The sequence below is a fragment of the Acomys minous genome, assembly GCF_964271855.1.
Source record: "Acomys minous genome assembly, chromosome: 18".
In the NCBI taxonomy this organism is placed as follows: Eukaryota; Metazoa; Chordata; class Mammalia; order Rodentia; family Muridae; genus Acomys; species Acomys minous.
Window position 1 is genome coordinate 58,500,121 of NC_140501.1, and position 23,474 is coordinate 58,523,594.

At 47.5% G+C, this 23,474-nt stretch overlaps 1 protein-coding gene across 1 annotated transcript in view; it reads right to left on the reverse strand.

Moving 5' to 3' along the window:
- Positions 1 to 23,474, reverse strand: part of SPATA13 (spermatogenesis associated 13) — a 271,150-nt gene that overhangs the window by 150,662 nt on the left and 97,014 nt on the right. Inside the window, exons 4-5 of the mRNA XM_084767572.1 lie at positions 19,677 to 19,829; positions 19,386 to 19,572 (exon numbers count right to left, since the gene is read on the reverse strand). Of these exons, the coding sequence (XP_084623698.1) occupies positions 19,386 to 19,391 (6 nt within the window). The 5' untranslated portion in view covers positions 19,392 to 19,572; positions 19,677 to 19,829. The remainder of the gene's footprint in view (positions 1 to 19,385; positions 19,573 to 19,676; positions 19,830 to 23,474) is intronic.

The window sequence follows — 23,474 nt, forward strand, 5'->3', positions numbered from 1 at the left end:
GAAGAAGAAGGAAGAAGAAGAAGAAGAAGAAGAAGAAGAAGAAGAAGAAGAAGAAGAAGAAGAAGAAGAAAGAAAGAAAGAAAGAAAAAGGAAAAGGAACAGGCAACAAAGGGAGGGAGGAAGGGAGGGAGTACTGGCTCATTGCATGGAGGAACAGTCTCACACCGCTGGTCCGGTCTCTACCCTGCCCCTTCTTACCTAGGCCTGCTAGATCCATCACTGTGTCCTCTGAGCCCCCAGATGAGCCCAGTTAGAGGGACAGATGCTGGCACTTCCTCTGGACATATTTTGTCTCCCCTAAAGCAGTGATTCTCAACCTTCCTAGTGTTTCAACCCTTTTACTACAGATCCTCATGTTATGGTGACCCCCTCCCAATCATAAAATTATTTTTGTTACTACTTCATAACTGTAATTTTGCTGCTGTTAACGAACTATGATGTAAATATTTTGGAAGCTAGACAGTTCCGCAAGAGGTTGAGGCCCACTGGTTGAGAACCGCCGCCCAAAGTGTCAAGCTTTATACTTCATTCAAAGACTGCAAATGCAATCCGTTTGTTTGAAATCTCTCTCAATCACAATGCCACAGCTATGGATGAAAATCCTAATTAATACCTTTCAGTACAAAATCAGAAGTTGAGTCTCCACCAGTTACCCAGCTGTTGTCCACGAGGCAGTAGGATTTATACATTTTTTATCAAGATCAAGTCACCCTTTTGTTGTTGTTGTTTGTTTTTTTGAGACAGTGTTTCTCTGTGTGTCAGCCCTGGCTGTCCTGGACTCACTTTGTAGGCCAGGCTGGCCTTGAACTCGAACTTAACAGAGATCTGCCTGCTTCTGTCTCCTGAGTGCTGGGATTGAAGGTGTGTGCCACCACACCCAGCTCAAGACACCCTTTTTAAGGTTTGCCATTGCTGCAATGAAACATCATGCCTAAAAACAAGTTGGAGAGGAAAGGGTTTATTTGGCTTACACTTCCACATCATAGTCCATTGTTGAAAGAAGCCAAGACAGGCACTCAGTCAGGGCTGAAAGCTGGAGGCAGGAGCTGATGCAGAGGCCATGGAGGGGGGCTGCTTACTGGCTTGTTTCCCATGGCTCCCTCAGCCTGCTTTTGTTGTTATTGCTGTTGTTTGTTTTTTGTTTTTCAAATCAGGGTCTCTGTGTGTAGCCCTGACTGTCCTGAACTCACTTTGTAGACCAGGCTGGCCTCTCGAACTCACAGAGATCCACTTGCTTCTGCCTCCCAAGTACTGGGATTAAAGGCATGCACTACCACTGCCCAGCTCCAGCCTGCTTTCTTTTTTTGTTTGTTTGTTTGGTTGGTTTTTGAGACAGGGTTTCTCTGTGTAGCCTTGGCTGTCCTGGATTCATTTTTGTAGACCAGACTGGCCTCGAACTCACAGCGATCCACCTGCCTCTGCCTCCCAAGTACTGGGATCAAAGGTGCGTGCCACCAGCGCCGTCCCGAGCCCACTTATAGCAACCGGGACCAGCAGCCCAGCAGTGGCACTACGCACCGTGGACTGGGCTCTCCCCGAGTAGTCACTGATTAATAAAATTCTCTACAGCTGGATCTTATGGAGACATTGTCTGAATTGAGGTTCCTTCCTTTTAGATGATGCTAGTTTTCATCAAGTTGCCCTAAAACGAGCCAGGACAACATCTTTCTACTTTTCCTGAAGCTGTGACTATGCTGCCGGGGCACTGCAGAGAGCTTTAAGACAGCTTAGGAATAGGTTTCTTAATTTTCTAGCATTGGATACAATGGGTGCTTCTGTCCTAACGCATTCACCAGAATTCTTTCCTCTTCTGACCTCATTCCTCCCAGTGGCTTCCTGCTGCTAAGTCTTCCATGCGGTCAGAATCCTCTAGAATTGAGGAGGAAGTAAGGGTGTTTTTGGCAAGGGCCCAGAGCCTTAAATCTAAGATAGGGTTGGGCAGGAGCGGAAAGGTTCAAGCAGGAAGAGCCACAGCCAGGGAGGCGCACTGGTCAGGTTGTTATCTGGTGCCACAGCACACACTGCAGCCCCAGAACTCAGGGCCGGTGGCTCAGCAGCTCCGGACCCATGGTGTGTCAGCTAAGCTATGCTCAGAGCCTGGGAAGACAGATTCCTGACGCTTGATGTCTGCCATGCTGCAGCCAGACCCCCAGCAAGGGACTCCCGGGGACCAAGGCACACTCGGGGTTGTCAGCTTGAGTAAAACCCACCTGAGCAAATACAATCGTGGCCTGTGCACTGAGATGTCCTCTCCCTCCACCTTCCCATTCTCTCTCTACTTTCTTCTTCTTCAAGGGACTGGATCCCAGAGCCTCCTACACACTAGACACTGCCTTTGAGTCACATGAATTGTATAGAAGATATATATAAATATATATATATATTTTTTTTACATAACAGGGTGGACATCTGGTACACAGAGGGTGCTGGGTGTCAGGTGTTCTCCTTCTTTTCTTGTTCTGACAGAGGATATAGGGCTCACAGGCACCTGTTCCTCAGCCCTCTTATGTGGGTCTGCCCTTGTGCGCTAGGTGTGTGGGAAAATACATAAAAGTAACTTTTATTTGCCTGATTAACCTAAGCCTAGAAGCTTCCAGCCTCTGTGCAATCTAATCTAGGCCTAGCATGTTTTCAGCCTCGGAGACTTACTACTGAATAAGATCACTCTTTCTAGCTCTTTCTGAACTCTGGCTGGCTGGTTTAACTCAGCTGTTCTGGCTCAAACTACTCTCCAAGCTGACTGATTCAATCTGACTTCTCTCAGCTTCTGACTGAATTGCTCTGCTTGGCATCAGACTAACTTTGGCGATATTCGCTGGCTCATCTGTCTTCACCTGTGTCTAGTTTGTTCTCTCTTCAACCTCTCTCTGAAAAGCTGCTCCTCTCTTCTTTCATTCTTTGTCATGCTTCCATAAGTAGCTTCCCTTTCCTCTTTGATTCATCACTTTTTCTGCCATTCAGTGAGGCATCACTTTTCTCTTTTCTCTTTTCTCTTTTCTTTTTGGTTTGGTTTTTCTTTTTTAAAGACTTATTTACTTATTACATGTACAAGTGTTTCTGCCAGCAAATAAGCCTGCATACCAGAAGAGGACGGCAGATCTCATTATAGATGGGTGTGAGCCATCATGTGGTTGCTGGGAATTGAACTCAGGACCTCTGGAAGAGCAGTCAGTGCCCTTAACCACTGAGCCATCTCTCCAGCCCCTGGTTTGGTTTTTAAAGACAAGGTTTCTCTGTGTAGTCTTGGCTGCCCTGGACTTGCTTTGTAGACCAGGCTGGCCTCAAACTCACAGAGATCTGCCTGCTTCTGCTTCCCTAAGTGCTAGGATTACAGGTGTGCACCACCACTGCCCTGCTAGACATCACTTTCAAATATTGGTACTTCCTTCGACAAACTAACTTTACCTTCATGTTTGAGGTTGAAGGTGTGTACCACTTAAACTTTCCTTTTTTTATTTTATTTTATTTTATTTTATTTTATTTTATTTTATTTTTGATATTTTGAGACACAGTTTCTTTGTGTAGCCTTGGCTTCCCTGGACTTACTTTGTAGACCAGGCTGGCCTCAAACTCACAGATCTGCCTGCCTCTGCCTCCAGAGTGCTGGGATTATAGGCTGGGAGTGCACCACCATGCCTGGCTCTAAGATTTTCTTTACCTGAAACTTGCTCGATGCCAGGCTGGCCTTGAACTCAGTGATCTGCTTGCCTCTGTTTGCCGGGATTAAAGATGTATGACACCACCATCTAGAGTGTCAACATTCCACCTATCACACCAGCTGGAATGAGGCTTGATGGGGATCTGGCATGTTAAATGGGTGTTTGGAAGCAGAGGAAATTGCCAGACTTGCACAGAGTGACGGTTGTTCTAAACTGAAGCAACATACTGTTGCTCACCGCACTCCCTGTGCACTGCCACAAGCTCAGGCAGCTTCAGCACCGCTTACTAGTCCTGTTCTTATTGACTGCAGGCTGGGGCTGCAGGGATGGTGACTCAGACCCTTCCCTCAAGAAGGACCATCCGCCCTCACAACTCTCAGGTTTGGAAACCACAGAGTCAACCAGCCTTGGTTTGAATATATTAAAAAGATGGTTCCAGAAAGTTCCATGAGAGCAAGGGTTAAAGTGATCACACATACAGTACGTGCTGAACTTGTCACCACTTCACTGCCCCGAGGCCCCTTGTCTTCCTGTTCATTCATGTGCTTGCCTCACTTGTTCTATGTCACTGGGCTCACGGTGGCTGCCCGGAAACTGAACATGTGGAGACGTATTTTCCTGTTACTACAAGAAACAAAATTGCTGGGCCTGGTGGCGCACGCCTTTAATCCCAGCACTCGGGAGGCAGAGGCAGGTAGATTGCTGTGAGTTTGAGGCCAGCCTGGTCTACATGGCGAGTCCAGGACAGCCAAGGCTACACAGAGAAACCCTGTCTCAAAAAACAAAACAACAAGCAAACAAACAAACAAAAAATAAATAAAATTATGTATGTACTAGTCACCTTATATTAGGTATTGTAAGTCCTCTAGAGATGATTTAAGGGCCATAGAAACGTGCATTCTATGCAAATGTCTTTCTGTATTACCCAAGGGACTTGAATGTCCTCAGATTTTGTTATCCTGGGACCCGGGGTGCTAATACCAACCCTCCACCAGATGCATGGTAACTGTATGCACAGCTTACTGCCCTAGGTGATGTCCAGACAGACAACCAGTAAGTCTGGAAAAGAGGGAGGGGACATGCCAAGTGTTTTTGGAACACAGAAGACAGAAGGATTTGTTCTGTGGAAAAAGTCAAGTAGGATTCTGAGACTAGGAGAGCATCAAGCATAAACATTTGCGGATAGTCACAATATACCTAATAAATCCAGTGTGGCTAGAATGTGCAAGGGAGTGGAAAAAGCCAAGCGTCGCCGCGGCCGCAAAAGTTGCCTTCATAGAATTTCCCAGCACATCTAGTAGATTAACATCCTAAAGTTTTAAACTCTTATCACTCTTCCTCAATGAACAAACTCTGCTGCTGGCTTTAATGTTAAAATTGTGGCAGATATCCATCAACCAAGTGCATCCTGGGGTTGGACACTCCGCCGGCAAGAAAATTAGCCCAGATTTCAAGGCCCCACCTCATCATCCTATGGTCTATATTGTTGGTTTGTTCTAGCTTTAATGACCCACAGAGCTTCATTTTAGCCCTATACATTTGAGAAAAGATCACCTGTTGCTTTATGCAGAAAGTGGCGCCATCCAGTACCCATCAGAGCTTGTGACCTTCCTTATGCAAGGCGGTGCTCAAGGAAAACAGGAGCTCTGTTAACATAAAGTTATGTTAACTTGCACTGCCAGGGCCATGTTTCCTAAACACAAGATGGAAGGGTGGGCCACCCCTCCAGACGCATGAGAAGGCTGGAGCCAATGGGTTTACTCCCTTGTTCTCCTTGGTGATTAGAGCTGAAAGGACCATAAGACAAGACTGTCCCCTACACATCAGAGATTTTGTGGCTGCCCCCTGCACATCTTAGATTTTGAGACAGGAGTGGGTGCAGCAGTTAGGAAAATTGCTCCACAAGCACTGGCACACCCAATTCTTTGGAGGATGTGCTTTCTGTCTTTCATTTTGCCGAGCTAGATCATTTCAAAGGTAGAAGCGTGACTCTCGGCAGTGCCTGTGTATGACACGCAGTAACATCCCTCTACAGATTCTCGCTGCCTTGTCGCCCACATGCAGATGTTTTGTTCTCTGCATAAGAGTCTCCTTTTTTCCTTTTAAGTATTATTACAGGCTGAATTATGCTCCCTCAGATGGGCAAGTTGCAGTCTTAATTCCCCAGGAATAGGATCTTTGGGGGAGCAGGGTCTTTGTAGATGAGGTTCTACACAGATAGGGTGGCCTCTAATCTAACTGGTGTCTTTATGAGAAGAGAGAGATGGCTTGGTTGGTATGGTGGTTGCTACACAAGCCTGAGGCTCGTAACTCAGATCCTCAGTACCTGTGTAAAAGCTGGGTTTGGTGGTACATGTCTGTAATCCTAGTATGAGGGAGAGACCCCAGGGCTTGCTGGCTAGCCAGGCTTGCCAAACCAGGTTCATTGAAATCCTACCTCAAGAAGTAAGGTGCTGGACTGCAGAGATGGCTCAGTGGTTAAGAGTGCCGCCTGCTCTTTCAAAGGTCCTGAGTTCAATTCCCAGCAACCACATGGTGGCTCACAACCATCTGTAATGTGATCTGATGCTCTCTTCTGGCCTGCAGGTGTACATGCAAGCAGAACACTGTATACATAATAATAAATAAATGAATCTTTTTTAAAAAAAGAAAGGCAAGGTGGGGAATGACTGAGGAAGACACCAATATTGACTTCTGGCCTCCACACACATGTCAACACACACAAGCACACTCAACATTCAGGAAGAGAGATAGCTAGACACAGGTACACACGGAGAACGTAATGTGAGACAAAGCAGAGGTTGAAGTCACACACACACACACACACACACACACACACACACACACACACACACACCCTAGAGCCACGGGCTATCAAGAACTCTAGCAGAAGTTGGAAGAGGCAAAGCAGGGGGCCCAACCCCCTGCCTGAGCCTTCTGGAAGCAGGGCTCTCCCAACACTTGGATTTCATCGTACAGTCTCCCAAACTGCCGGAGAATAAATGCATGCTCCATAAGCCACGGAGTTTACGATCATTTGCTGCAGTGGCCCTGGAGAAGTTAATAAATAAGATTCTAAAATCCAACAATATCCCTGCAGGCAATGGATACAGGGAGGATATTTTAACCACTGAAAAGCACCCTTATCAAATGGCTACAGGAAAACCTATTCACCCTTGTTAATTATAAAAGAAACGTACAGCGAGCCATCCATGTGGTACTTTGGTTTTGTTTTGTTTCTGAAGTGGCAAAAACTGAACATCAAGTTAGAAACCAGCAGCAATACGGATACCACAACTGCCGCGTCCCTCCCCCAGGGAGAAACATAGACCCTCTTGGCCCTGGAGGAGCCATTTGATGACGTGGAGTAGAAAATGCTTTCGTAACCTTCTCTTGGCAAACGGTGTCCAGTAAAATCTCCAGCTCACCCAGTAACAACACCAGGGCAACCTCTGAGCACCCAGTTTATAAAACGAAGCTACAGAATCTCCTCCTCCTTGACTCTTTGATCTTAGGCTCTGACCACTGGTGACTGCCAAGAGCAGAGTGGCCCACTTCCCAGCAGCACTCAGTGTCACTTTCCGGTGCCACTGTGGGATAATACAGTGAATTTAAAGAAGAGAATGTATGTATATATACATGTAACACTGCATTGTCCGATGTACCAGACAAATGCTCTACCACTAGGCTACATCCCTGGTCCTGCTATAGATAATTTATAAAATTCCATGTAAATTAAGATGTTTCAGCCAGGTGTGGTGGCGCACGCCTTTAATCCCAGCACTCGGGAGGCAGAGGCAGGCGGATCGCTGTGAGTTCGGGCACAGCCCGGTCTACAAAGTGAGTTCAGGACAGCCAAGGCTACACCGAGAAACCCTGTCTCTAAAAACAAAAACACAGACAAACAAACAACAACAAAAGATGTTTCAGCCGCCTGGAGAAATGGCCCAGAAGTTAAAACCAGTGACTGCTCTTCCAGAGGTCCTGAGTTAAATTCCCAGCAACCACATGGTGGCTCACAACCATCTATAATGTGATCTAATGCCCTCTTCGGGTAGGCAGGCACACATGTAGGTAGAACACTCTCTATATAATAAATAACTCTTTAAAAAGACAAAAGATATCTTGTGATTCTGACCTCAAGTAGGTGCTGATTCTCAAGGTCAATGGCAATGTTGTGTCTGGGAAAAAAAATGTTTCAACATCTTAAGAACCTTTGTGGCTGGGAAGAGACTGCCCTTCTTTGAGCTAGAAGATTCTTTACTTTTCTTTTTGGATTTTTGTTTGTTTGGTTTTGGTTTTCCCGAGACACGGTTTCTCTGTGTAGCCTTGGCTGTCCTGGACTCGCTTTTTAAACCAGGCTGGCCTTGAACTCACAGAGATCCACCTGCCTCTGCCTCCTGAGTGCTAGGATTAAAGGTGTGCGCCACCACACCCGGCACCACCACGCCCGGCTAACTAGAAGATTCATAGTGATAGCAAAGGACCCAGCCCTGGGAGCAGAACTGAAAGATTAAAAACTCACAACAGAGAGCCAGTCCTTGACTGGGCCTGAGGACCCCAGGAGGTAATAGGTAAGCTACCAGGCAGCCTAGCACCACCTCTCAATTTTAGAACTTGCTGGAATTATTCAAGCTAGCTAATCTCAAACCATCTGCATGGTGCTACCTTGCGTTCCCTGTGAAAGCCCCAGGAAAGGGCTTTCAGCCTTCAGCTCACCTCTGCTCATGTATCTTCCTTATGTAGCTCCATGTGGCTTGCCAAGCCTACTGTGTCTAGGCCTGGTGAGTGCAGTGAGCTCTCTCTGATTTCCCATGTGTCTCCTCAGTGTCATGTAGGAAAACCCTCTGACCATATCACTCTAAGTCACATCCCACTGACTGAATTGCATTCTGTATTTCGGTACTGGAAGATCCCTTCTCTGTTACATAACATGACTTCTGTATCTAATAGAAATCACAGCGACAAGTGCTATTATTTGGGTCCCCAATGGCCACTGTTCACTGAAGGCTTGGTCACCAGCCTAGGAAATTACTGAGAGGTGGTGGCCCTTTAGGACATGGAGCCTAGAGGGAAGAAGTTAAGTCACTGGACAATGCCACGGACAGGGATATTGACATTCAAATGGCTTTATCTTAACTTCCTGGCTGCGGGGAAGTAAGCAATTTCCTCTGTCATGTGCTCCCTGCCATAATGTTCTGCCTCACCTTAAGCTCAGGTATCAGTGCCAACGGACCGTGAACTCAAACCTCGGAAGCCGGCAGCCAAAAGTCAGGAGTCAACAGGGCTGGAGCGACGGCTCACTGGTTAAGAGCACCAGCTGCTCTTACGCAGGACCTGGGTTGGTTCTCAGCACCCACATGGTGGCTCACAACTGATTGATTAAAACGGAATGAACTAATGGGGAGAGAAAGCTATATTATATAAATGCAGGGCTTGTTGGAGGGAAGGGAGGGAAAGAAAAAGGCATGCCCTGGGGAGGTGGGACAGGGAAGGGAAGACGGGAATGAGAGAGGGAAGCAGGTAAAGGGAAGAAGGGGAAAAACGGCAGGCGGAACCAAAATGTCTGGTGTATATAGTGATGGGGGAGGGTCTCTGGGAGCGCGGAAGCCCCGCCCCCAGACTGAGGGCAGGGTTTGCCAGCCACGCCCTGCAGCAGGGTCTAACAACAACCATTCCAAATTCCAGTTTCCAGTGCATCTCACGGTCTGTTTTGGCCTCCACAGCCATCAGGTCGTCACGTGGTGCACATAAATACATGGAAGCAAGACATTCATAGACATAAACATAAATAAATAAATCTAAATCTAATTAAAAATAAGCTTTTCCAGTGGATGATTCCAAAGGTCAGAAACACTTAGCACGACCTTGGCCCCTTCACCAAGGAAAGCCAGGGCTGGGATCACGTTGTCTCATCTCAGGTCAGTGGACGTCCACACGACCTGGACAAGAAGAAAAGTCTGCACTGACCTTCTCGAAGTTGTTAGAGACTTAGAAATCTACAGATGGATGAGGGAACCGAGGTTTAAAGGGTGAGAATCGTTTTGCCAAGTCCACCTGGAGACTCTCAGATGCCCAACCCTGTCTCAAGGTTAGGGGACCACATTGTTCATAAAAGTAATGAAGCCTAGAGAGTCAATGAGATGGCTCTGTGGGTAAAGCTGCCTGTTGCCAAGATGATGACCTGAATTTAATCTCTAGGACCCATATGGTGGAAGGAGACAACCTAGTTCCTCCAAATGTTCTCTGATCTCCATGTTTGTGTGCACACACATGCGCACCCGCATGCGCGCGCGCGCGCGCGCACACACACACACACACAGAGATGTGACCTCCATTAAATAAATAGATAAAATAAATAAGTAAATACGATAAAAACAATGAACACATTGATAAAACTTTCACCATTGATTTGCTGTGCTCCGCACTGGTTGGTTTTGCTAGCTCAACACAAGCGAGGGCCATTTGGGATGACAGAGCCTCAACTGAGGAAATGCCTCCATAAGGTCAGACTGTGGGCAGACCTGTAGGGCATTTTCTCAGTTACTTACAGGGGACTGGGTGGTACCATCCCTGGTCAAGGGGGCTGGGTTGTATAAGAAAGCAGACTGAGCAAGCCAATAAGCAGCACTCTCCCATGGCCTCTGCATCAGCTCCTGCCTCCAGGTTCCTGCCCTGAGTTCTTGCCCTGTTTTCCCTGGGTGATGGATTGTACTCCATGAGGTGCAACACAAACAAGCCTTTTTCTCCAAGTTGCTTTTGGTTGGGGTGTTTATCAGAGAAACGGAGCGCCAAACTAGGACACGCTCCAAATTCATTCAATCATTTGGCATTCCTTAAATATGTCTTGTGGTCCCCAATCCTGAGCTCATCAACTTAGCCTTGGGAAGTCAAGGCCTAGCGCTCACCCAGTGCTTCTGAAGTGTCTTTTAGTCCTTTATTTCTTAGTTACAAATAAGCAATGGAAGGCCTGGCCTGGCCTTCAAAAATTCAGATAAATAACTTTCCACTAACAATCCCAGTATTCAGAAGGGCTGAGGCAGGAGGATTGACGTAAATTCAAGATCAATCTCACCCAGTGAGTCCTTGTCTCAAACAAATAAACAAATGAAAACACCAAAACCAAACGAAACAAACAACAAAAACAGAAATCTACTTAACACTGAAGTGTAACTTGGTGGTAGAGTCTACTTGCTGAGCTGATTTGCATCCCCAGTACCAGCCCCACCACCACGAAAAGAGAACACAAACACCCCCCCTAAAAAAACCAACCAGCCAACCAAAACAAATAGGAAAAAAACATGTCCGCTGCAGCTGCCCCACCAAGCTCTGTGTTCTGAGTCAGTTCAGGGGTTGACCCCTTTTGAAATCCAACCAAGAACCTTTGAATTCCCCCTCAGGAAAGTGAATACTTTGTTTTCCCCGAGATCAAAAGCTCTATCTAACAGGGAGGGTCCTAACCTCGGTTTCTTTCTTCTTCATCATGGTAGATTTGCGAGCTTTTGTGGGGCTCATAAACTGGCCTCCTCGGGGGCCAGGCAAATCCATCACGGCAGAGGGTGCTAAGCGGTAGTGTGCCTCTCAGCGTCATTAGCATTTCATTGCTGTACTCAGCCGGCACTAATGCTCAAGATTAGCAGGGAGCTCATTGTTGGGGGGGGGGAAATTCAATCTAAAAATACTATTGAGTATGAAACAAAAAGTGAAGCAGGTTGTGTAATTTTATCCTTAAAACATTTTTTTTTTCAAGATAGAATTTTGCTATGTAATCCAGAATTGCCTTAACCCTGTCATTTATCCTAGGCTGTCCCAAACGCACACTCTTCCAGCTGAGACCTCCCTAGTTCTGGGATTACAGATTTTTGTCACTACACTTGGTGTGCTTTCAATCTCTGAGAGATGCCTTACTTGCTTGTTTGTTTGTTTGTTTGTTTCCCCTAAGAGGAATTGAAGTCGTAGTAGATTATTTTAGTCCTGAACAGATATGATTTTTAAGCCTGCCTTTAAAATACAGGTATTTAAAATTGTTGTATTGCCCTGAACCTAATTATTGCAAACTAAGAATCAAACACTGTGGTACATGCCTGAAATCTCAGCACTGAAAGCTGAGACAGGAGGATTGCCTAGAGTTCAAAGCTAGCCTGTGTTACAGAGTGAGATCTATCTCAAAATTTAAAAAAAGAAAAAAAAAAAAAAAGAAAACAAAGTGGAGAAGAGAAGTTTTGGGGTTTTGTTTGTTTGTTTGTTTCTTTGAGTGTATTTTGGCAATTGCCTCAGAAACGTGTCACAAATCTGAGGCTTTAAAACAGCAAAGCCTCGTTTATGGCTTCAGTCTGGGATCAAGTGTTGGGGGGGCGGGGTCACGGGAGGCCATCTCCCCTGTGTGCCTCTTGCATCATTATTTCTCTCTGCACACTTGTCTCCACATCTGCATCCTCTTCTCTGAGAGCATCAATCCTACTGGATCAGGGCCTTCCCTAGGGACTGAATCTTAACGAGTTTCATCTACAATTACCCTTCTTCCAAAGAAGGCCAGATTCTCAGGCGCTGGAGACTGGGAAATCTTTATGGTCCAGGGCACTGTAACAGCTATAATGGCGGACTACAACTAGGCAACGAAAGATTTTCTCCCCTAGCTTGACAAAGACCAAACAAGGGCTGAGGGGAAAGTCTCAGAAAGTCTGTTTTTGCTTTATTTTGTTGTTAGTTTTCTCCTGGTTGAGGGCTCAAATTGGAGGCCTAGGCTAGGTAACCCTTTGCCTACTGAGCTCCTGTCCCGACCGACTTTATCTTGCAGTCTGGAAGGCCCCCAGGAGGACTAGATACCCAAAGCATCACATTTTTACCAACTGTCCTCTGTGTCACCTGAGGGAAGTCTTGCAAGGACCTAGTTAATGAGAGTAGTGCCCCCACCTTTGTGAAGGGGGATTGAAAATAATTATGAGCCATAGTCTGTGAGTGAAGCTTCGGGCCTGAGGCCAATAGCTGACCATATTTGAGTTTTCTGCTAAAATGTGCTGTCAGCTTAGCTTCCACACGCACAGATGAAAACTTGATCATTTGTCTGTACTTGCTGTGTTGTTTGTATTGGTCATGTCCTGGGAACACGAGGCTGGGATGGTCAGACTCCCTGTGTTGCTGAACGGTGTCGCCCCCCCCCCCCTTCTTAACAATGAGCCTCCACTCACTTTCCACCTTTCTGAAGCCATGCACAGCCCAGATGCGGGGCCTGGCTTTCAGGAAGATGGGTTTCCCTAACAGGCTAATGATCTTAACAGCAAGAGCCTCTAGTTTAACAGGATGGTATGTCTGGGGCCTTTCGAGATGGTCCCATTTCCTTTGCCTTGCAAAAAAAAAAACCTCTGTGTTCCTCTGTCCTAAAAGCATTTCTGGGGCTGAGAGGCCTTATTGATCCAGGTCTGGCCCAAACTGCTAACAATACATGTTGGTGCTCCAGGGGTTAGCATCCCCTTCTATTCACTGAGCACCCCTCCCTGCCTCCTGCCCCCTGACAGATAACATGGCAACGAGGGGCAGAGCCAGGTGACTCCAACTCTGAGCACACAGGCACCTGACACATCCCAGAACGAAGCCCTCACTTCGAGGGCACTAGGGCTTGCGTCTCTCATGATAGACTTGGAAAAACATTATGACATGGAAATGTCAGGGCACGGTGGTGCACACCTTTATTCCCAGCACCTGTAAGGCAGAGGCAAGTGGATCTCTGTGAGTTCGAGGCCAGCACAATCTACATAGGGAGCTCCAGGACAGCTAGAGCTACATAGTGAGACCCTGTCTAAGGGGTGGGGGGAAGAAATAGAAACCGCTCCACAGGCACATGTTTTGAAATCTTATTCTGCAAATGGTGCTGCTATTGAGAAAAGTGGGGAGGGGAGGGCTTTGGGGGTGTCTGGGGCCTGGGTCACTAAAGGCGGGCCTTTGAAGGTTATACCTGGTACCTGGCTCCTGTTCTGCTTACCTAAATGGCTTCTGCCACACTCTTTCACCACCAAGAACTGCCCCATTACATTTCTCTTGCTGTAGTGGGCTTAAATCCTCTGAAACTGTGAGTCAAGAGAAGTCTTTGCTGGTGTAAGTTGCTCCAGGTAGGTACTGTGACCCCAGAGATGAGTGTCTTGACTCAGTGAGCACTGTCTGTCTTTGTGGTAATATCCCCTTATCTGTGGTTTCGCCTTCTGTAGTTCAGGTCCTGGAGACTAACTGCGGTCCAAAAAAGAAAAAAAAAAAAGAAAAAAAGAAAAAAAAAAAAACCAACCAAACAAACAAACAAAAAAACCCTGTGAAACAGAGGACTGCAGAGATAAGATGCCAGGAAATGTTGGGTGACTTTTATTATAGTAACGGTGTGTACTCATAAGTAGTTACTGTGCTTAACGTCCTGCTGGGCCTATTTTATAAACTAAGCTTTACCATTGGTATTCCATATAGTGAAAAGCACATGCTTGTCAGGGTGCTGTCTATTTTTAGGGGGACTGCTGCCCTCTTTGCTGAGACAAAGGCAGGAAGGCCCTGGGATTACGTAGGGGACATTTACTGTGAGCCTCAGTCTATGATGTAACTTTTAATGATCTCTGGCCTGATTTGGCCTGCTGGGTCCTCCCAGACACTGTTTGTTCTACTTGCTCCTTTGTCTCTCCTCTCCAGCTGAACTGTTCTGGGCACACTCAGCCTTGTATCTACTGCTGGGTCCATCTTGTCCTGGGCCAGGAGTCTCAAGTAGGGTCTGGGGAGCCACTGTTCTGTGGGCTGTTGGATAAAAACCTCTCCGAGAGGCTATTCCCCGGAGCTATGAGCCACGCCCATACCTTCGTCTTGATCATCTGTCCTGTTGCTTGCTTTTGGCGACCCTGACTCCACATTCTCTTGAATCTTTCTGTGTGACACTGGCTCTGCTCTCTGCCTCACAACGAGCTCTGGGGGTGGGGCTGTCAGTCAGCTCCACCCCAGCCACCTGCTGACATCTCTGGAGCTGAAGAGCTAGGCTACTCCACCCACCCACCTGTTCCTGAACCAACCCTCAAGCACCCTTCGCTCCACCTACCACCTGTTGAGTCTCTACCTATCAAGTGCTTTACTTGCGTGACCAGCTTTCCTTCCCTCCCCTTCAGGCATCTCTAGCACCTGACCCAGCTCAGGAGGAGTATCTAGTTCCAGATGGGGCTCTGTCTGTCTTCCCTGAGCTCACTGACATTAGCCCTTCCGTGGCTACGGGCAGAGCATGGGCATCTGCATACCATACTGAAGGCACACAGATACAGAGCCTTTGGCTTGCGATGGGTTACTTCCAAGAACCCACTGCCGCTCAAACTCGTGGATGCTCAATTCCCCTACATGAAACGGCATAGCGTCTGTACGGAATTCACACATAGCCTCCTTGTTCCAGAATACTTAATTCAATGTGACTGAAGTGCACAGAGTGACCATACCATATTGTTTAGGGGATGCTGGCAAGGAAAAACATTTGTTTACATTCAACACAGTTGTAACTGTTTTCAAACACTTTCGATCTGCCGTTGGCTGAATCCACAGATGCAGGACCCACAGATGTAGAAGGATGAAAATTTTAATTCCTAAAGCTGAGTCAGACAGCCTAAGGTTGCTGATGCTCCTTGGAGGCACAAGAAGACTTGATGTGGCTACTGAGGGTCACGCAGTCTCCACCAGGCTAGCTTCATCTCACTGAGGCAAACACTCAGACATTTGAGTCCTCTTGCCCTTCCTGATTGGGCAGTGGCTAAGGCAAGGGGATGTTTCCCAGGAGCTGCTGACCTCTGTGCTGTCACCAGTCCCTGCAGCCCTCCCAGTCTCCTGACCATGAACGCACCTGCCACCAGGGATAGCAGAAACACATTTCTGAGTCAGCTCCCTTTGATCCTCAGTTGTGACATCCATGCATAGCATCCTTCTTGCCTCAACACTAAGTGCCTTAGGTCCCTTAGCTCTTTTGCCTTTTGACATATTTCAGTATATCGGGAGGAATTATCAACCCTTTTCTACCTGCCATCATGGGGCGTTCATGGGAAACCTGCTCATAGCACAAGGGAAGACACTGTCTGGTATTTCTCCCCCCACAACAGCGACATAGACGAAAGCCGAGACCAGAGTTCCTCTCTACCTTTGGCTGTTGTGCTTTGGGTCTTGTATGTAGCTCAGGCTACCCCGAAACTTCAGGTCCTCCTGCCTTGCCCCAAGTGCAGGAGTTGCGGATCTATGCCATCATATCCAGCTAAAGTTTATTTATTTATCTGTTTGTTTGTTTATCTATTATTTATTTCGACAGTCCTGACGCCAGTCTTCAGGCGCGCCAAGCAAGTTCTCTGACACGGAGCTGCAGCCCTGGTCCATCAACTTCCACTTTCACAGATAAGGAAATGGGGCTCAGAGGTTCTGGGCATTTGCCCAAGGTCACATACTAATTAATCAGGTCTAGAGCCAGGCCTTGGACTCAGCTCCTTGGCTATCTGTCAGAGTACTCTATTACAAGGCAACAGGAGTCAGGTTGCATTCTGCCAGCCGTGGTGTGTGTGTGTGTGTGTGTGTGTGTGTGTGTGTGTGTGTGTGTGTGTTTGTGTGTGTGTGTGTGTGAGACTGAGGAGAATGGGGTGCATGTGGCTTAACTAAATGGACTTGTGCTGTTCTGCCAAAGCAGGAGGCTCAAGATATATTATTTTCTATTGCTATGACAGGATGCACAAGACTAGATAATTTGTAAAAGAAGTTTATTCAGATCATTATCTCCATTTTTGCTTTTTGCGTCAGGGTTTCTCTGTGCAGCCTTGGCTGGCCTGGAACTCACTCTGTACTGGAACTCAACTCAGGCTGGCTGCAAACTCAGAGATCTGCCTGCCTCTCCTTACAAGTGCTGGGATTAAAGGCACGTGACACCATGCTCGGGCCAGGACATGATTCTTAAAGGTTAGAAGTCAAAGACTGGGAGGCCACATCTGGTTTGGGCCTTACAAAATGTCATGACATAGTACAAAAGTAGATTTGAATGTGCACACATGCAGATAAGATAAAGCATGGGGGTGGCCTCCATTTACAACAACTCTTCTCATGGTGAGTAATCCAGAGCCTTGAGAAAGAGATTCATCCTAGCAGCCACCCACCCCGCACTCCAGCACACTGGGGACCAGATTTCAACATGGTCTCCAAGCTGTAGCCTTGTCACGATGCAGTCAGCTTCTAGGTCCTTAGATTTCTTTACAGCTAACATGTGGCTTTGAATCTATGGTGAAAGACAAGGTAAGCCAACCTTGGCAGCGCATGCCTATGTGCCAGCACTCAGGACATGGAGGCAGGAGGACTGTTGCAAGTTTGAGGTCAGTCTGTGTTACGTACTGAGCATGTGATACCAACCACCTTCCCCAAAATAAAAGAGATGACAAGATGGTTCTCTGATCTATGTGCCAAGAAGACAGGCAAAGAACAAAGGCCACATCCAACTGGTACCTGCTAGGACTTCTCCTTTAAGGAGCTTTCCCAGAAGCCTCACTATTGACTCTACCTTTAGCTTATTGACTGAACACTGCCACATGGTCAATCCTAGCTGCAAGGGAGTCTGGGAACGTGGGTGGTTTTCCCTCTGACCTCTTAGGAGGGATACAAGATGAATGGCACTTTGTCATCTCTGCCACAAAGCCCTACCTCCCTCACTTGTTTTCTGCTGCCAACAACATTCCTGCCTTGTGGGCCTCACCCTGGCTCTACCAGTTCCTTGCCCTGAAAGTGTTAGAATTTGGGCTGGAGAAATGGCTCAGCAGTTAAGAGCACTGTATCCTTTTTCAGAGGTCCTGAGTTCAATTCTAAATAAATAAATAAATAAATAAATGTTTGTTAAGTGTTAGAATTTATCCCCTTTTATTCATACTCCCAGTGACCCACAATAGAAACCGAAGAGTTTCTGCTTTAGCTGCGGAAGGTAAGGCTTTGCTTCTTAGTCATGGCCACCACGAGCCTGAGTGGGTGAAGCTGTCAGCCCCTGCTTTATTCAGTGGTCTCCAGGGTGGACTCTTGGGCAAAGGGACTTGTGACTTCCTTGGCTCCATTCCTTTACATGTGGTACCTGGCACACAGAAGGCGCAGAGCAAACACACCCTCTAGCAAACCCTGGCCCTGGGATGGGATGACCTCAGCTTGCAGGCTCACAGCCAGCTCTGGGCAGAGGGGGACTTCCTGAAAGAAAGGGTTGGGCAGGGAGCCTCCAGGTGGCCTCGGTTCCCTTCTGCACCTGAGGTCTTAGAGAAAGGTGGCTTTCTGTAGCGTAGGATCCTTCTGCATCCCTGCCTCAGGGTCACGAGATAATTTTAACCTTTACCCCACACCCAGAGCCATGGGGTACAATGAAGAGTCTCTGCAGTCCATACTTAGACTCTAGAAATTTTTAGGCTCATCTGTGTACAACTCAGGGGCGGGGGGAGCCCTGTTTTTACCAAAGGCACCCTGTTAGCTGGTTGGGCCAGAGCACCCCTCTCCGTGTCCTAGAACCTTCTAAGTCTGACCAGGTGGCTTATGCTCCATACCTTCAGGCAATGGCTGGGTACCTGGGCCTGTCTCCAGCAAGAATCCCGCTGGATGGGTTTAGCTAGTAGCTCCCTCCTTACTGTGCCTCTTAGCCACGCCCCTTCCTCTGATCTCAATATGTTCCTTAACTCTGCAGTCTTACTTACTCCTGTTGCAGAGAGAGAGAGAGAGAGAGAGAGAGAGAGAGAGAGAGAGAGAGAGAGAGGAGAGGGGGGAAGGAGAGAGAGAGGGAGAGAGAAAGAGAGAGAGAGAGAACACCGAGCTTCTGTTCTTTCTCCTTATCACTGTAGTCTTGCACAAAGCTGCCCTTACATTTCATCCTCCCTCCCTCCCTCTCTCCCTCCCTCCCTCCCTCTCTCCCTCCCTCTCTTCCTCCCTCCTTCCCTCTCTCCCTCCCTCCATCCCTCTTTCCCTCCCTTCCTCCCTCTTTCTCTCCCTCCTTACTTTGATGCAAGGCCTGGAACCCAGGATCTCATTCATCTAGGCAAGCACTCCACCACCGGACCAGTAACCTCAGCCTTATAGTTTTTCCTTATTTTAACAAATGCTATTGACTCTTTTTTTTTCCTTTAAATCTGCAAGGCAGGCCTGGTTCCTGTTGGTTCTTGGCTTAATTCCTGTGGGAAATTTGGGACTGAGGACTTTTGACCGACAGAAGGACAAAAGTCTATTTGACTTTGGTCCTGAGTGATAAATATGTGCCCATCACAGAGTCTTTGGGCATCGTGCCCAAAGATACAGCCCGATGACAAGAATCAAAGCCACCACTCTCCCTTCGATATGGAGGGTCCGTCCCATCTACTTCCTGCAGGTATAAGGCAGATAAAGCTTTCCTCAGGCCCCCAGCAAAGCCCAAACCTGCCTTTCCTCCCAGTCCCCAAACCCTACCTGTCCAGTGAAGGCCATGAGATCTTGATCCATACTTTCTGTCCTGCCCTTCACATGACCCCATGACAACAGCCCTGTCTGTAACTGGGCAGTTTTTTGTTTGGGGGGAGGGTTGTTTTGTCCTAGAACTCAAGGGCTATTAAGATGGGCCATGGGAACGGAAGAATTAGAGCTGGGCTCCTATGCCCCCACCCCAACCCCTGCCGCCCACACAGGACAGATTTCCCACTAATTCTTTTGATCTCTGTGTTCCCCTGACCCCTGGCATGTTAGTGTGGGCTGTGGGAGGCAGACCTGCATCCTGGCACTGGGTTCCAGACAATCCCTCTTTCAGCCGAAATCATTGGACTCCAGATCTAACATCTAAAGCCACAGGAGTCTCCTCTTCAAAGTTCACACTCATTAGAGCCAGGTCCATCAGAGGGGCTGGTGATCGCAGAAATAAAAGCCGAATCTCCTGGGTGTTCCGCATCTATCACACCTGTAGCAGTTAGATGAGGTCGATTGTTTTACTGAGGATTTGTAAACAACTAGTAATTGGTTTTGGAGGGCAGAAGAAGCTTTTTGTTCTGCTTTTTAAGTTACCTTTTTGCAGGTTTTAAAGAGTAAGGCTGGGACTGGAGAGATGGCTCAGTGGTTAAGAGTGCTGGCTGTTCTTCCAGAGGACCCAGGTTCAATTTTCAGCACCCACATGGCAGCTTGCAACATCTGTAACTCCAGTTCCAGGGCTTCTGACACCTTCACACAGACATACATTTGTGAAAAAACAATGAACATAAAATAAAAATTTTATATATATATATATATATATATATATATATATATATAGAGAGAGAGAGAGAGAGAGAGAGAGAGAGAGAGAGAGAGAGAGAACTAAAATCTAAAATGCCATTTTACAAGAGATGTAGCCCAGCTTCATTGTTCTCAAACATTATAATACCTGATATTAATCTGCATTTGGTAGCTTTCATAAGCAATGACCAAAATATAAGGTAGAATATTTATATCTTAGATCTTTCTTAGGGGTGGGAAGTCAGGGAAGTCAACCTGTCCTACCCACCTGCCCAGCTTAGGAGAGGAAATGACACATTGGCTGCCACCTCTGGGAATGCTCTCTGAGCCTGTCCTGTGAGAATGCACGTGTGGCGCATCTAATCTGCTCTTTAAACATTTCAACGCATGCTAGGACAGTCCTGAGGTGGCATGTCAAGCGCCTCTCACATTCTTACCCTTTCCTGTGTAGGACACTTAGTGTCTTCTTGCCTGCATCTTTCCATCCAGCTGTGTCCCCAGACACCACTCTGTAGAGCTATATCCCGGAACTCCGCCATCCCATGGCACAACAGAGCCAAGAGTAGGAGCATATGGCCTGGCTGAGGCCCTCAGTCTGTTACCACTAGACCTCACCCCCTTCTGCTCAGTTACATCCCCACACATCTGCCCAGTCCTCATTTAGCTAAGCAGGAAACCCACCAGTGTCCCTGGGGCCTTGGTGTCTTCATTTCTGAACTCTGCTATATCATGGAAAACTGTGTGATTAAATAAGTGTTACCCTCTTCTCTTGCTGACCTGCAGTTTGTTTGTTTATTTATTTATTATGTATACAATATTTCACCTGAACATCAGAAGAGGGCACCAGATGTCAGTGGTTGTGAGCCACCATGTGGTTGCTGGGAATTGAACTCAGGACCTTTGGAAGAGCAGCCAGTGCTCTTAACCTCTGAGCCATCTCCCTAGCCCTGACCTGTGTTTTATTATAGTGCTGGCACATGCCTAGTGTTAGAGAGAAGGGCCAACCTTTTCACCTTTGCCTACGTAGCTCCTTCATCCAATATTATTTCTGGTTAGCTTGGCAGAACCTTCAAACAGGACAGGATGAAGGATTTAGCCAGACGAGTGCTGGTTTCAGTCGAGAGAGCAGAAGGGTTTCCTCGAGGCGTCGCATCCAATAACCCACGTGCCAGACCTCCAACCCTTCTCTGTTTAGCTCCAAACCCTCTACTCTTATCCTCTTCTCAGTAATAAAGGAGAGGACTGGAGAGATGGCTCAGCAGTTAACAGCACTTACTCTTGCAGAGGACTCAGGTTTGATTTCCAGCACCCAGATAGCAGCTCATAATTGTCAGTCACTCCAGTTCTAAAATGCACATACAATGTGCATACATACAGGCAAAAACAAAACAAACAAATCCTCTCTCCAAAAAAAAACAAAAACAAAAAACTGGTGAGCAAAACACTTGTACATATAAAATTAAAAATTAAAAAACAAAGAGTGAGAGAGCTGGGCGTGGCGGCACATGCCTGTAATCCCACCATTCAGGGAGGCAGAGACTGGAGGATCTCTCTGAGTTTAAGGCCAGTCTGGTGCCCCGTCTACAAAGCGAGTCCAAGACAGCCAGGTCTACACAGAGAAACCCTATCTCAGAAGAAAATGACAATAAAAAAAAGGAATGAAGGAAAGCTTCTTGGTATACTCTAGCAAGGAATCGTCATGTTAATGAGAAAGATATCTTTCACCTTCTTGTTCTACTTCTGCCTAGGAAAACTCCAGGATCAACACGACTGTTATTGTGGACTGTCCTTAGGTTTTTTTGGGGGATGGGATGTGGAAAAAAATCGCCCAAGTCTAACTGTTGAACTGAAGGAATCTGTTGGCCCCAGTTAGAGACTTAAGAATTAACTTCGAAACTGGCCATGGTGGCGCACACCTGTAATCCCAGCACTTGAGAGGCAGAGGCAGGTGGATCACTGTGAGTTCAAGGCCAGCCTGGTCTACAAAATGAGTCCAGAACAGCCAAGGCTACACAGAGAAACCCTGTCTTGAGGTGGGGGGGTGGGGGGGGAAGAAGTAAGAATTGACTTCAAGGCCCTCTACTTTGTCTTTCTTTCCCTCCCTTCCTCCCTCCCTCCCCCCATCCCTGAGTATGTGTGTGTGTGTGTGTGTGTGTGTGTAAGCATATACATACAAGTATGTGCATGTTACCACATATGTGGGTAGGCCTGGAGGTGCGGGCTCATATCTGTGGACACCAGATGTCAACTTCTGGTGTCATTCCTTAGGCTCGTTCCCTCTTGTGTTTTTGAGACAGTTTCTCACTGAGTTAGAGACCTCTCACCCATTAGGCTGGCCAGCAAGTCAGAGGGATCCACCTGCCTCCAACCAGCTTTTCAAACTCAGGATCCGAGGCTTAAACTGAAGCCCCTCCCTCCCTCCCCTCCCCTCCCCTTCACACCCCCAGCCTGGACCTCATCCCTAACTAATGCTATACAAACCTGCTTCCTGGTGCTGAACCTTTCCTCCACTCCCCTGCCTCAACCACTCGTTTCAGCAACACAAGCTCTAGGGTCTTCCAGGGCACAGAGCATGGAGTGCAGTTCCTCTGGTGGAGGAGGAAGCTCTCCTGTCACTTCTAGGTCAGGCGGGCGGGGATTAGTCTCTCAATGCCTGACAGCAGGTGCCTGGTTCACCTCTGCAAAAGGGCTGGTCCAGAGCCCGTGGCTCTACTTTGTAGAACTTACCATGTCAAGTTTGAAAACTATATACCAGGATGGGCTTCTTTCCCTCCTCCCATCACTGAGCTTTTGCTTCCTGTTCACTGACCAGACTTTCCTGCATACTTATTAACTCCATGAAGAGTGCCTGCCTACGGCAGTCCACCAGTCCGTCTGTCTTCTGGCTCCTTCCCTCTTTTCTCAAGGTCAATTTTCCCCACAGCTTCTGCCCTCCTGGTTGCTTTGCTTACCTCCCAAATGAACTCTTGCCTCCTTTCTGTTCCCAACCCCGCCCTGCCCCCCAAATCACCCCCCTCCATCTCTCAAACTTGTGATATTAGCCAAGTATGAGGAAGAAATGCCTTGGCTATTAAGCTACGCCAGGTACACTGATGACTCTGCCCAACTCCCCTTACTCCTTAACACACTGGGTCTCTCTCTCATGGGTGAGTTTGGGAAAGCGTGGGGAGAAGCTAAGGGTCTATGCGACCTCTGTCTAGGCCTTCAGAATGCACCCACTTCTGCTGGGGAAGCAAGCAGGTGTTCCTCTCACTCCTGCGTGCACCCCCTCCCCCACAGAATCTTCCTGGGACCCAGAGGTTCCTAATGGTCCCTGTGTTCTCCTAGTGCAGTATGGGTGCCCTCATTTGGAATGGGGGGACCTTTCCTTTCTGTGAAGGAGTTCCTTTCATCACTTTTGTTAACGAAAGTGACTCTCACCGACCTCCCTCTAGGCTTCGGTGCTGAAGCACACAGAAGCGGCCGCTTCAGCTGGCCAGAGCCAGTTTGTAACTGTTACCTGTGTTTCAACTTCTGTTACACATGCTTAAATTAAGGCGAGCCTCAGGAGGGGTGGGGGTGGGGTGGGGGGAATAAAGGAGACACCAGCAA